Genomic DNA, 12,455 nt, shown 5'->3' on the forward strand with positions numbered 1-12,455 from the left:
AAACCCTCGCTCAATGGTAGTTCTCAATGAAGAGTGTCGGAGGTTGAACAATTCTTGCTCATTCTCAGGAGGACGATCACTAAACTCTTTCAAGTGATATCACACACTCCGATAAGGTGACAAAATTCCATTTTTACTACCATACCCAGCATCACCAAGATAATATTTACCTATATATATTCAAAAATAAAACCAAATCACTAATATGGTTAGGAAAACGCACAATATTTATTAAACTAATAAACCAAAAAGGTGAAGTAATCCTATAATACCTTCGGGAATTGAAAATCCCCCTGGCTTAGCAAATGCATCATTTAACACACATGAATCATGTGCACTGCCTTCCCATCCAGCCAATATATAAGCGAACTTTAAGTCAAAACTAATGGCAGCTAACACATTTTGCGTGGTTTCATCCTTGCGACCATGAAACCTTCCTTGTATTTCAGGTGGCACGGATGCACGAACATGTGTACCATCAATTGCTCCAACATAATCCTAATTTTCGACAGACATAATGGTTTAAAATTACACAAATCTTCACAATTTACAAAAATACACAAGTCGCAATATTTACCTTAAAATATGGGTAGAACCTTTTGCTATTCCTTATCTTTGGGGGTGTATCTTCGCTAGGCAGTTTTATTAGAGTTCTATATAATTTTAGGATCCCCTTAAGGACAACCTTGAAGTATCTATGAACAGTCTCAGTCGATCTATGCAACCGACTACCAATTACACGGAACCTCACATTATGACCAATAATGTGACAGAAAATTAGCACTTTCTCCGTAACAGACATGTGAATAGTCGAGCGTATGTGCTTCCCCTCAGTGAGGATGTGACATAAGTGGTGGAAAGCTATAGGCTTCATCCTAATTTGATTCACACAATGTCTCTCATTTCCATGCAGAATACTATTTATTAGGGGTGTCCAACCCAACCCGAAATCCGATCAACCCAACCAACCCGCCCGAACCCGAACCGGCAACCGTCCGAACCGACCACTCCGACGGTCGGTGATGGATTTCTGACCCCAAGACCCGACGCCAGCGGGTCGAGTGGCGGGTTTTCTTCTCCAAAACCCGAGCCACCCGATCCGACCGACGTTATATACAAATCTGGAAATATCCGGCGACATTCAAGTGAGATTTGGTGAGATCCGGCAACATTTGAGGAGATTCAAGTGAGATCTCGACCATATTTGGTGAGATCCGGCGAGATTCGAGGAGATCCAGGCTGATTTCGGCGATTTTTGGTGCAAATCTACTGGATTTTTGCAGATTCCGGCGAATTTTTTGAAGATTCCGGCGACGTTTACAGGATCCGGCGACTCTCAACACCGACCGAACCGACCCGAACACCACCCAAACCGAAAACCGACTCGACCGAGTGACGCCGGCGGTCGGTTTCGGGTCCCTCCGCCTTCCACCCGACGTTGGCGGGTCGGGTCCGGGTTGGGTCCAAAACCGACCCGACCCGACCCGTGGACAGCCCTACTATTTATGTAATGCTCTCTCTCGGCTGCATGATTAACATAAGGCGCCCTAGGCAGTCGTCTACGCTGCAATTTCCTTAACAATGTAACCCCCACAAGGAGGACAAATGCAACTGAGGCAAGAATTGCGGCTTTGGTTTTTTTCTTCATCTAAAAAATCACAAACACCGTGGTGTAAGAGGTATGTAAACAAGCATGCTATTGATTACACAGTATATAAAAACAACCACAAACAGAAAACATCCAAACCACATTGATAACGAGTGCCAAAATATTTATACACATATATTTCTGTATAATTGTAACATCAACAACGTACACAACATAATACCATCACAATCAATATTTACACCAACAAATCACATTGCATTCTATTTCTGTATAACTGTATCATCAACAACGTACACAACATAATACCATCACAATCAATATTTATACCAATAAATCACATGGCATTCTATTTCTGTATAATTGTAACACCAACAAAAGTTACAACATAATACCATCACAATCAATATTTACACTAACAAATCACATTGCATTCTATTTCTGTATAATTGTAACACCAACAAAATTTAAATTCTTAAATCAATAATTAAATAAAAAATGGATAATTAAAAAAAGTAAAAAAAAAATAAATAATTATATAAATAAATAAATATATTTATATATAGATCGGATCCGAGAGGTGGGTCGGAGGATGGGTTGTTTATGGGTTTGAGGGTGGATTTTGGCTAGATGGGTTTGAGGGGATGTGGATCGGCTTTTGTAAAGGGTGGGTCGGAGGTGTGTGGATTGGAGGTGAGGTGAGGTCGTCGGACTCAAATAGAGGGTGGATCGGAGGTGAGGTTGTTGGACCGAGAAATGAACTCAACTGGAAAAGGAAACTCACCATAGGTGGATCTTTGGGGCTCGTCAGACTGTGGGTGGAGCTCGGACTAGTGTGAGGGAGAGGATTGGCTGCGTTTGGCGTGAGGGAGAGGGTGGAGCTCAGTGTGAGTGAGTGAGCTTGGTGTGAGGGAGAGTACCAGTGATCTCTTCTCTCTCTCTCTCTCTCTCTCTCTCTCTCTCTTTGCGCGTCTGAGTCTGGAAATGGTTTGAAGTGAAAATAGAAATGTAAAACAATTTTTGGGTCAAAGCCATAATATTTACGATAAAATGAAATGTTTTTCTGGAAAATTCTATTTTCCATGCGCAACCAAATACACGGCGAGGTGTAAAATCATTTCCTGAAATGGTTTTACGCCAAAACAAACGCAGCCTTAATGGAAAAGTTGCTGAAAAGTGAAATTTGTGGGTCCGTGAACAGTGCACACCATGCACTGTTCACAAGAAAAGTCAAACATTTCAGCTCAAAAAAAAAAAAAAAAAAAAACTGAAACGCAAAACATGCGCTTCCCAAACGCGCACACAGTATCAAATGAAACCTAACTCAAACCAATGAAAAGGTACCTCCCTAATTAAACAGTTAGACCTTGCTTTTAGATTGTTCTTCCAATTCAATTATATTGAATTTTTCCCCATAAAAAAAAAAAAAAAAAAAAAAAAAAAAAAAAAAAAAAAAATCAATTTTTTTAGAACCAATTATATTGAGAAACTAGCAAGTGAATAGCATTTGAATTTTCACCCCAAACCATGTCAAAATTTGTCATGACAATTCACACAACACACAACTCATTAAAATTGATGATTTAGGAGTTACGTACATTTCCATATTGACCCTGATTAGTGCCACATCCACGGATTTAGGATTGCATACGTTGGCAAAAAGTACATCCTTAGTAACGCCACATTTGCTAGTGAGAATGTCACATTAAAAGGGAAAAAAAATCACCTAGAAAGATCGTAAACCTTTATCGCGCTACATTGTATCAATTTTGGGGAAAAAAAATCATAAGAAAATATAGTGTCATATGGTCCAATTTAAAGCTACGAATAAACAAAAGGGACCAAATTTTTTTTTTTTTTTTTTTTTTTAGAGAAGGGACCTAAAGGATATTTATTATTTAATCCAATTGAAATTAGAATAATACTAATAATACCCTACTAGCCTCATCACATGCGCTTAGTACGTGTGTTGAGGCTTTTTATTTTTTATTTTTTGGGTTTACACATTTTACTCATGATAGTTTTATTTTATTTTTATTTTAAGAAGAAGTTGCATTAGTACTTGACTACTAATGTGAGAGAGGAATGTGGAAGTGAAAAAAAACAGTTTAGTAATAAATAAAAATGGTACGTTTGTGGGGAAAAAAAATAATGTTTGGTTCAAATTTGAATCAATAACAAGTAACTACCTAGGATTTGTTGTAAAAATGTTATGGACGTAGCACATCTCTTTTTCAAAAATAAGAAGATGTATTAATACTTGATAACTAACGTGAGAGAGAAATGTGGAGGTGAGAGAAATTTTTTTTTTTTAATTAGCTAAAAATTAAGAATTTTTAAAATTACTAATTTTACATGTATAACCCTATGATTTAAGCCTTAGAAGCAGATGAATTTGAAGATATTTTAGATTTCAAAATTAAGAGGCTGTTTGAATGAGTGATTTCCACAACTCATAATTCTGTTTCTATAACTCATAACTCAAAAATGGTAGAACTCATAGCTGAGAAGTCCATTTAGCACCACATAACTCTGTTTCCAGTTTTTTGTTTCCATTACTCAATTCTCTGATTTTTGAGTTATGAGTTATGGAAACTGTCATTTTTGTAATTAAACACACATGGAAGGACCCACTATCAGGGTTAGCCGTAACTTTTGACCTTTTTTTTTTCTTTCTTTTCTACTGTCTCCGTTGGCTGGGTTCTTTCTTTCTTTTTTTTTTTTCTTCTTCTTTCACTGGTCTCCATTGGCTGGGTTTTTTTTTTTTTTTTTTCACTGGTCTCCGTTGGCTGGGTTCTTTCTTTCTTTCTTTCTTTTTTCTTCTTCTTTCATTGGTCTCCATTGGCTGGTTTTTTTTTTTTTTTTTTTCACTGGGTTCGGGTTTCTAGGTTTTTTTTTTTTTTTTTTTGTTCTTCATCACCTCTAATTTTCGGTCTTCAGTTTTTTCTTTCTTTTCTTGTTTTTCTTCTTCTTCTTTCACTGGGTTCGGGTTTCTGGTTTTTTTTTTTTTTTTTTTTCACTAGGTTCGGTGAGTTTGGGTTTTTTTTTTTTTACTGGATTCGGTGAGTTTGGGTACTGGGAAAAAAAAAAAGTTACACCAAGTGACAGGTATGAGGCCCACAAACAGTGTGAATAATATTGAGTAATGACAAGTGAATGATGGTGCCAAATGGGTGGATATTTTAAAGTGATGAGTGACAGAAATTGAGTGATATAAAAAAGCATCCAAACAAACCCTAAGTATTCAAACAAGAAAAATCTCTTAAATAGTAGTATAAATAAAAATGTAAATTTAAATCCCTACACCAACACCAATTGGCGGGAGGTCATAATTATGTTATTTGAGATGGGATATTTAAAAAATCCCGTATCTTGCAAGAAATCATATATCTCTTGAGAGTTTTTTATTTATTTTTAATTTTTTAATTTAATTTTTTTTTTATTATTCTTACCGTTTTAGCCATCTGAACAGGAGAAATTCCATGCCCAAGTTAGTCCTTGCTGAAGTGACAGGCTATTGAATTTGAGGCCATGCCATGAATTAAAAATCCTAGAGGAGAAGAAAAACTGCTAGGGATTAGACTGACTTGTTCTGAACTTTATGATGCGTTAGGCGTTAGCAAAAGGTTCTTGGGAGTAGCATCACTGCTAGTGCTGGAGGACATCAGGTTGTGAAGAACAAGAATGAAACCGGGATCCAAAAAAAAAAAAAAAAAAAAAAAAATCTTCCATTCACTAAATATTTAAAGGAAAAAAAAAAAAAATCATCGAAATTTGCTTACATGCAGTCTAGAGACTGCAACATGGAGGATTGCCAGCTGAAAATCTTCATCACAAAATACCAGTGTTCTGTGAAGCAAAACCATCTCTGCAGTTGAGCATGACACTTATCTTTTGGATCAGAATGTATGTGGTCACTTGTCTCTGGCCTGGATATTGGGATTCAGTGACATTTCTATTTCCTCCAGAGAGCGCCCTTTAGTTTCAACTATGAAGTAATTGACAAATATTGCTGCCACCAAGGAAACTCCGCCAAAGCTAGCATAAACTGGAGAAACTCCAAATTTCTCAACTAAGTCAAGGAAAAAAAGCCCCACCAAGAAATTGCAAACCTGAATAATTATAATGACATCAGACATCATAAAATCACTCAACTTTAAGGTGATTTCAGTAGCAGCATCATGATGCAGATAAAGTAAAATACAAAAATGAACCTAGCAACATTTTAAAACACAAGTAGCATGAATCAAAAATTATAACTGCTGAAGAAGTGTTGGATTAGGATCTGGGAAAATCCTTCTAGAAAGAAAAATCATGGACAACAATTATTGTAATACCTACCCAATGAGCTGTGAAACTGAATCCCATTATCTTTCCACGCATCCTGGTGCTGCTGAGCTCTGGTATAATGAGACCTGTTACTGGGCCAGCTCCAGTTGCAAAGGTAAAAATGTACCTTGAAGAATGTGCAAAGGCAAATAGCATCAATGTATTCCATTATAGTGCATGGTACTTTTTAGATGAGACAAAACATTCAGTTACTTCTCCATTTTGACCTAAGTAGTCTATGAAGGTATACAACTATACATCATCCTACATTTTCCAAGAAGGATACTATGATTCATTTGTGGCCATGCCCATTGAAACCCGCCTTTTTCTTCCCATTCCAAGCAAAGCTGAAAATGCTTAGTGGAAGGAAGAAGAGAAAAGTTAATTTGAGATGAAGCATTACTAGGAATCCCCTCTTAGAGGCATAAGAAGTGCCTAGAGAAATTGTTTGTGGCTTCAGGGTTTTGCAAAATTGTGCAAAAAAGCATGTCTTAAGTGATAGTTGATTGTTTCTAATGACTGGTATCAGTTTTAACAGTATTTTGAAGGTTGTCTTTTCAATGGCTACCTTTCAATGATGCATTCTCATTGGTGTCTCTTTATTGTCTATTTATATGATTCATATAAAAAAACACATATACAAGGAAATTCTGGAATTCTCCAGAATTTTTAAATTTCAAGATTTGTTGTATCCTAGAGACAATTTGCTAGGAATCTGATAGCAAACTCTCTTTTGAGTGGGGCAACTATTGTCTTAAAAACAGTAGTTTTACGCGCCCAAAGCCTTTTTCTTCTGTTGTTGTTGTTCTCACCCCATTTCCCAAACATAAGTTAATTTTTGCTAAGTGAGCAAATACTTACAGTACAGTTCCTAGTATTGATAAGTTGTGACTGAGTTGTTCATCTAAAGGAAAACTGATTGCGTAGACTACAAGAAACATCGAAACTGCCTGCATGTAAACAATGAATTTGAAAAAAAGTATATTAATCCATATGGAAGAAAAAAAAAACATTGAGGAAAATTGATGATTTTGATATAACTAAGGATAACAACATGGACGTCTGCGTATGCAATTTCCAGACCTCAACAAAACAAAGAACCTTTCTCATCTCTCAAAGATGTAAAATAACCTTCTCTCTCTCTCTCTCTCACACACACACACACATGCACTTGTGCACGTGTGTGTACAATGATATTGATTTTTTATTGGCCCCCAACATTAGCTTAATTTCTTTTATAAGCATTTTAAACACTTACCATTCCTAAGTAGCTTCCTATCAAGAGCTTTTTTCTTCCTTGCTTATCCATTAAATACAAAGCACAAAGTGAACCTAGAGATGACAACCAATTGAAAAAGAATGAGAAGTTGGTCTACTTAGAAACTTATTCTAATGCAGAAATATATTGATGCAGATTAGATCTCAAACCTGCAAGGTTGGTAAGTCCAACAACCAAGCTTGCTAAAGCACCACTTGTAACTCCAACATTTTGAAAGGTCAATGATGAAAAATAAAGAACCCCATTTATACCAGCAAACTGTTGAAGTACAAAAAGGGTGCCTCCAAGGAATGCAACTGCAACCATACAAGAAGATCAGTGTCTGTAAATGAGGATTCATTTAGCACATAAAGTGTGTAATGCTTGGAAAAAGTACCAGTTTAAAATAAGAAATGCCTCTGTACCAAGCTAGACTGTATCCCAACTACTTAAAACATTATATTTTCACAACTTCACCCTTTATTTTAAACAAAAAAAGAGGGCCAATTTTATGCTTAACATTAAAATTCCTTTATGTCCAAAAACCACCTTTGTACAACCTCTAGAGTGTGGCTCTTCTAGGAGTTCAAGCCATCTGCTGTTCAAATCACTTCCATCATTCTTGCTGACTGTCTGAAATTCTTCAATTGCCTTTTCAACTTCAGATGCTCCCCAAAGGTTATTGACAACTGCTTTAGCATCATCCAATCTCCCAGCCTTCACAAACAACAAGAGACAGTGTTGAGAAAAGCACACTGAGAAATAACAAAAGATCAGGAATAATTTAATGAGAGAGTCCTACTTTACAAAGCCAGCGGGGGCTGTCTACAGCAAACTGCATACCAATCGTAATGATAAATCCAGGGATACTTGCAATGTAGAGTATTGTCCTCCACCTGAAAGACATAATTTGTTAAAGTTTATCCAAAAGTTCCATGAAGATAAAATATTTATGCTTTAAAGAGTCAGAGTCTTCCAGCTCTTCAATAGACATCATTATTACTTTCAGCTTAAATTTACATTCATATCCAAACCAATGTATAGTAAAAGGAAACTCCTGAATAACAGGGAAAGAAATAATAAATGCATAAAACAACATTCACCTACATGATAAACTGATAAACATAAGACTGGCATATGGATTCACAATTATATGTACAAGGTCTGACAAATCCTAGCAATTCCTGACCTACTTTCCCAAAGCCCCTGTTTTATCCTTTAAATAAGCTCAACTTTTAGATGACATGATATTTTGTTTACTCAGTCAGAAAAAAATGCTTACATATGCAGGTAAGAGAAAACAAGTGGCATATGAAATCCCCAAAAACAAAATGGATGAGAACCTTACCAATGTGGATCATTGTCAGAGGGAATTCCCACACAAAGTGACGTAATAATGCCAAGACAGGAGCCGATCTGACTCAAGGTTCCCAGTGATCCTCTATATTTCGTTGGGGAAACCTACAACAAAATACAGTCAAAAGAAAAGGCAGTAAAAGGAATAAATATGCATGCTATTTGGAATTCCTTGACTCCACAACTATCATATACATGGCAAGTACAGAAATAAGCCCAGAACTCCCAGTAATAAAAAAACGGAGCTTCCTGCAGTGTACAAAATAAACTTTGTAGCTGAATACAAGCGTTTCTTCCCCCCCACATGGATATAAGTAGATAAACGGGAATTAATTCTAATTCCCACATGATGAAAAAAAGTAAAAGGTCTCGAGAAGAAAATAATCCTATTTGGCCGCTATACATTGCTAACATCAGGAAATGGAATAATCGGGAATCTCGAGTAACCTCAAAATTCATGTGTAAACCTTATAAAGATTAAAATTAAACCTTCTGAACAACCCTTCACAATGGTTGGATCAAAAGGCATTGTCAACACACATGATACAGAAACCCCGGAGCTCACTTTTCCAGTATTTTGGTGATTTCCAGTCACTTTCTCTGTCTTTCCAACCATGTCCTTATGGTCAGTTTCCCAATAATGAGCAAGAGTATATAGAGAGAAAAATCTGAAATTCCTAAGCTCCCTTCACCAATGGTCTCATTTTAAATGGCCACCCATTATAACTAGCATAAAGATCAACAGTCACTTGAAGCTCAGTGTTTGAAAGAAATGAACATTGTAAATACAGCATAATGGATGCCAACAATACCTCAGATATATAAATCGGAACAAGAACCGTATTCACACCTATACCAAGGCCAACAAGAAATCTTCCCAAAAGTACTTCATCCAAGGAGTGAGCTTGTGCACTGTTACAAATGCAAAGGGGCATAGTTAAAAATACTTATCGAAACACATAAAATCCAAGATCAAAGGAGCTATCATTGGTGGACAGAAAGCAAGTGCTGTGCATCAACAAGTATTCAATGTTGAACATGGACCATTCCATTTCTATTAAATTTAAACATGGAAACAAAGCATATGTGTACCTTTTTCTACGTGCTTTATCAAACCTGAATGTTCATGCATGTTTTTGTTTGAATCTATGTTGAAGAACAAAATAGTTTCAGTTGATTGTTACGTCAGCCCAAATATTCAAAAAAAATTGGGAAAAGAAGTCAAGTGCACAGCGCACTTGGGTGTAATAGTATAAAGTTATACATTGTACAATATGATTGCAATGAATGTCATCCTCCACAATTGAAGAGCAAATATATTTTGCAACATTTGTAATGGAAGCTTGGTGTTGACAGATGATGAACCACATAAAAGTACAACTGATATGGTGAATTCATCTGGATACTTTTTGAGAAAAGGAGATAACAAGAGAAACAGCAGGCTGAAAAGAATATAATTGGCATGAAGAGGTTAACAAAGACTAAGATAAACAATATTACATCCCAAAAAAATTTATGTTTCATGGGCAATGATGTTAAGTATCAGACCCTATGGGCCATTTATAGAACATTTCTAATGGCATACAGTCACTGATCAGGAGCATGTGTTCAAAATTGAACGCATAAAAGTCCACTACAAAAATTGACCAGTATGCATTATGCTCCAAGAAAAAATCAACTTCTCATACTAAAATCAGTGTAGCCAAAAGGCAACCCAGGCACTTGCCTAGGCACTCGGGCAAGGCAAGGCATCACTAAGGTCCCTTTGAAGCTAAGGGCACACCACTTTTAGAGCTTAGGCGATTGCTCGAGCACCTTAAACAGGTTATAAGGTGCTTGAGGCGAGAGCATCAACGAAATTCAGCCAAGAAGGGGGAAAATACAGTTTTGTAAATTGGCAAAAAAGGTAGTTCTATACTTTAATTCAAGTTACTGGGTGTCTCTTTCTCTTGTTTCCCTTTTTTTTCTCTCACCTTTCTTTCCACACCAATTTAGATTTTTTCTTTCTTTCTTTGAATTTCAACCATATAATATTTTATCTTTGATATTTTTTTCTCTTTTGTTTTTTGAAATTTTTTCATATTAGATTGTTGTAAAGTCTATTCATAGATTAATCAGTAGAGCCTCCTACCAGTTAGAAAAATTCAAATTGTGCCTAATGAGTATTAGATACATATGATTTGAGTTCATTTTATAGAGTTTGGCACCTTGCTTCACTTGGGTGAGCGCCTTTTTGATACCTCATGCCTCATGTGATACAAAGACTTGGCACCTTAAGTTTGCCATTTGCCTTTGACTACACTGTTTCAGATATAGCTTTATCTAGCAAACTAATTCCGCTAGTGATGTTCTACTTGAGATACTAAACAAGTATTACCTTAATATAGCGCCAAGAATCAAGGGTATTGTGACAATTTGGAATGTACGCCGACAACCAAGTCTATCAACCAATGAGCCAGAGCTTATGCTTCCAACAAATGCACCAACAATAAAAATGCTAACCACAAGTCCCTCGAGTATTGAATTTCCTTCAAAACCAAGTTCTCGTGCAATAGAAACAATAGGACCATTCAGTACTCTGCAAGAATAGTTTTATAAACTATAAGAGCAACCCAAATAATCAAAATAGTCAATCACTCATTTTTTGAAATGAACCATCAAACTTTTTGCATCAATAGAAAACCCAAAACGTTACAAAGTGCAAAGATTCAATCTAAGTCGCTTGAACCCAATTATATATCCAAATCTTAAGCAGTTTAATTAATATTGCCAAAGTTGAGTATTTCATTATCTCACCAAGACAAATTCAGTCACATTACAAAGAAAATAATAATAATAATTTCATGTTAGTCCATTTCACAGTCACAACTCACAAGGGTAATATGTCATTTACCAAATAGTAACAAGATAGAGAGAAAGAAAGACTGACCCAATATGATACCCAAATAGAAAATTGGACAGAGAAGCAATCAAGACGTGAGGAAAAGCAGGTAGCCATCCATAATCAGCAACTTCATCACCATTCTTTGCGCTCACAGTGAAGTTTTCACTCTCTGCAACAATATCAAATACAAATATTTAACACAAAAATGATTATTTTTATAATACATAATTCGTAAAAATTGAGAGTGGATGACCTGGCTTCCGAGTTTCTAACTTAGTGAGCTGCTGCTTCTTTGCCGCCAAAGCTTTGAACTTAACAAGCCTAAGAAAACGAAACGTTTTCGGTTTCGGAAAAGAAACGAGGAGATTCGGGTTTCGGGGACTGGTTAGGGTCGCCGGAACCGGACGAACCAGTTCGTAATGAACGGTATTTACCCACATCGGAACAGAGAGAGAGAGAGTCTGTCGCGTGCAAGTGTGTGTTTTTTTTTTTCAGGGGAGTTGGAAATGTTCATTGTATCCACGTGGGAGGGACTCGTGTGGTCCACGTCGTAAGGTTTATGGCCGTTGGATGTATTTGCAGATGAAGTGTTCCAATTTCACATGGCTAGAATTTAAAAAAAAAAAAAAAAAAAAAAAAAAATTCACATTCGCTAGAAAGAAGGATTCAGATGGATTTCCACTCTACTAAATAGATTTTGATGGTGAATCAAAAATTGGGTTATTTCCGGTTCATCAATAGTGTCATCTAAGTTCAGAAAGGTTGTCCCAATATGAGAAGGTTATCCAAGTAAAAAGATCGTCCAGCCTAATACTTAGAAATTCTCCGATTAAATTTCTGTTCAAAATCTTATAATTCGGACCACATTCTATTATTTTGAAGAATGAGCAAAAAATCACTCTAATTTCCCACTAAGTTTCTAACTTCCATAACAATTGTGAAAGTTAAGTTTGAACCTTCTAACTTCTATCCATGTTGAGGAAGTTACTAAACAAATAACCCCTTCAAAACTCATTATAAAA

General features: G+C 36.2%; 1 protein-coding gene across 2 annotated transcripts; it reads right to left on the bottom strand.

Annotated features, from left to right (window-relative positions):
• Nucleotides 1-5,317: 5,317 nt before the first annotated feature.
• Nucleotides 5,318-11,970, bottom strand: LOC126695285 (probable plastidic glucose transporter 1). Of its 2 annotated transcripts, XM_050391969.1 has the most exons (12): nucleotides 11,687-11,964; nucleotides 11,479-11,602; nucleotides 10,927-11,127; nucleotides 9,362-9,461; nucleotides 8,542-8,654; nucleotides 7,996-8,089; nucleotides 7,754-7,910; nucleotides 7,364-7,510; nucleotides 7,194-7,267; nucleotides 6,797-6,885; nucleotides 5,948-6,062; nucleotides 5,318-5,718 (listed from the first exon to the last, which is right to left on the bottom strand). In XM_050391969.1, the coding sequence occupies exons 1-12, from the start codon at nucleotides 11,871-11,873 to the stop codon at nucleotides 5,521-5,523; spliced, it is 1,599 nt and encodes a 532-aa protein (XP_050247926.1). In that variant the 5' UTR covers nucleotides 11,874-11,964; the 3' UTR covers nucleotides 5,318-5,520. The 2 variants fall into 2 exon arrangements, with proteins under 2 accessions (XP_050247926.1, XP_050247927.1); XM_050391970.1 differs by lacking the exon at nucleotides 6,797-6,885 and having other exon boundaries at nucleotides 11,687-11,970.
• Between the last annotated feature and the right edge of the window lie 485 nt (nucleotides 11,971-12,455).

This window comes from Quercus robur, chromosome 8 (assembly GCF_932294415.1).
Source record: "Quercus robur chromosome 8, dhQueRobu3.1, whole genome shotgun sequence".
Lineage (NCBI taxonomy): Eukaryota > Viridiplantae > Streptophyta > Magnoliopsida > Fagales > Fagaceae > Quercus > Quercus robur.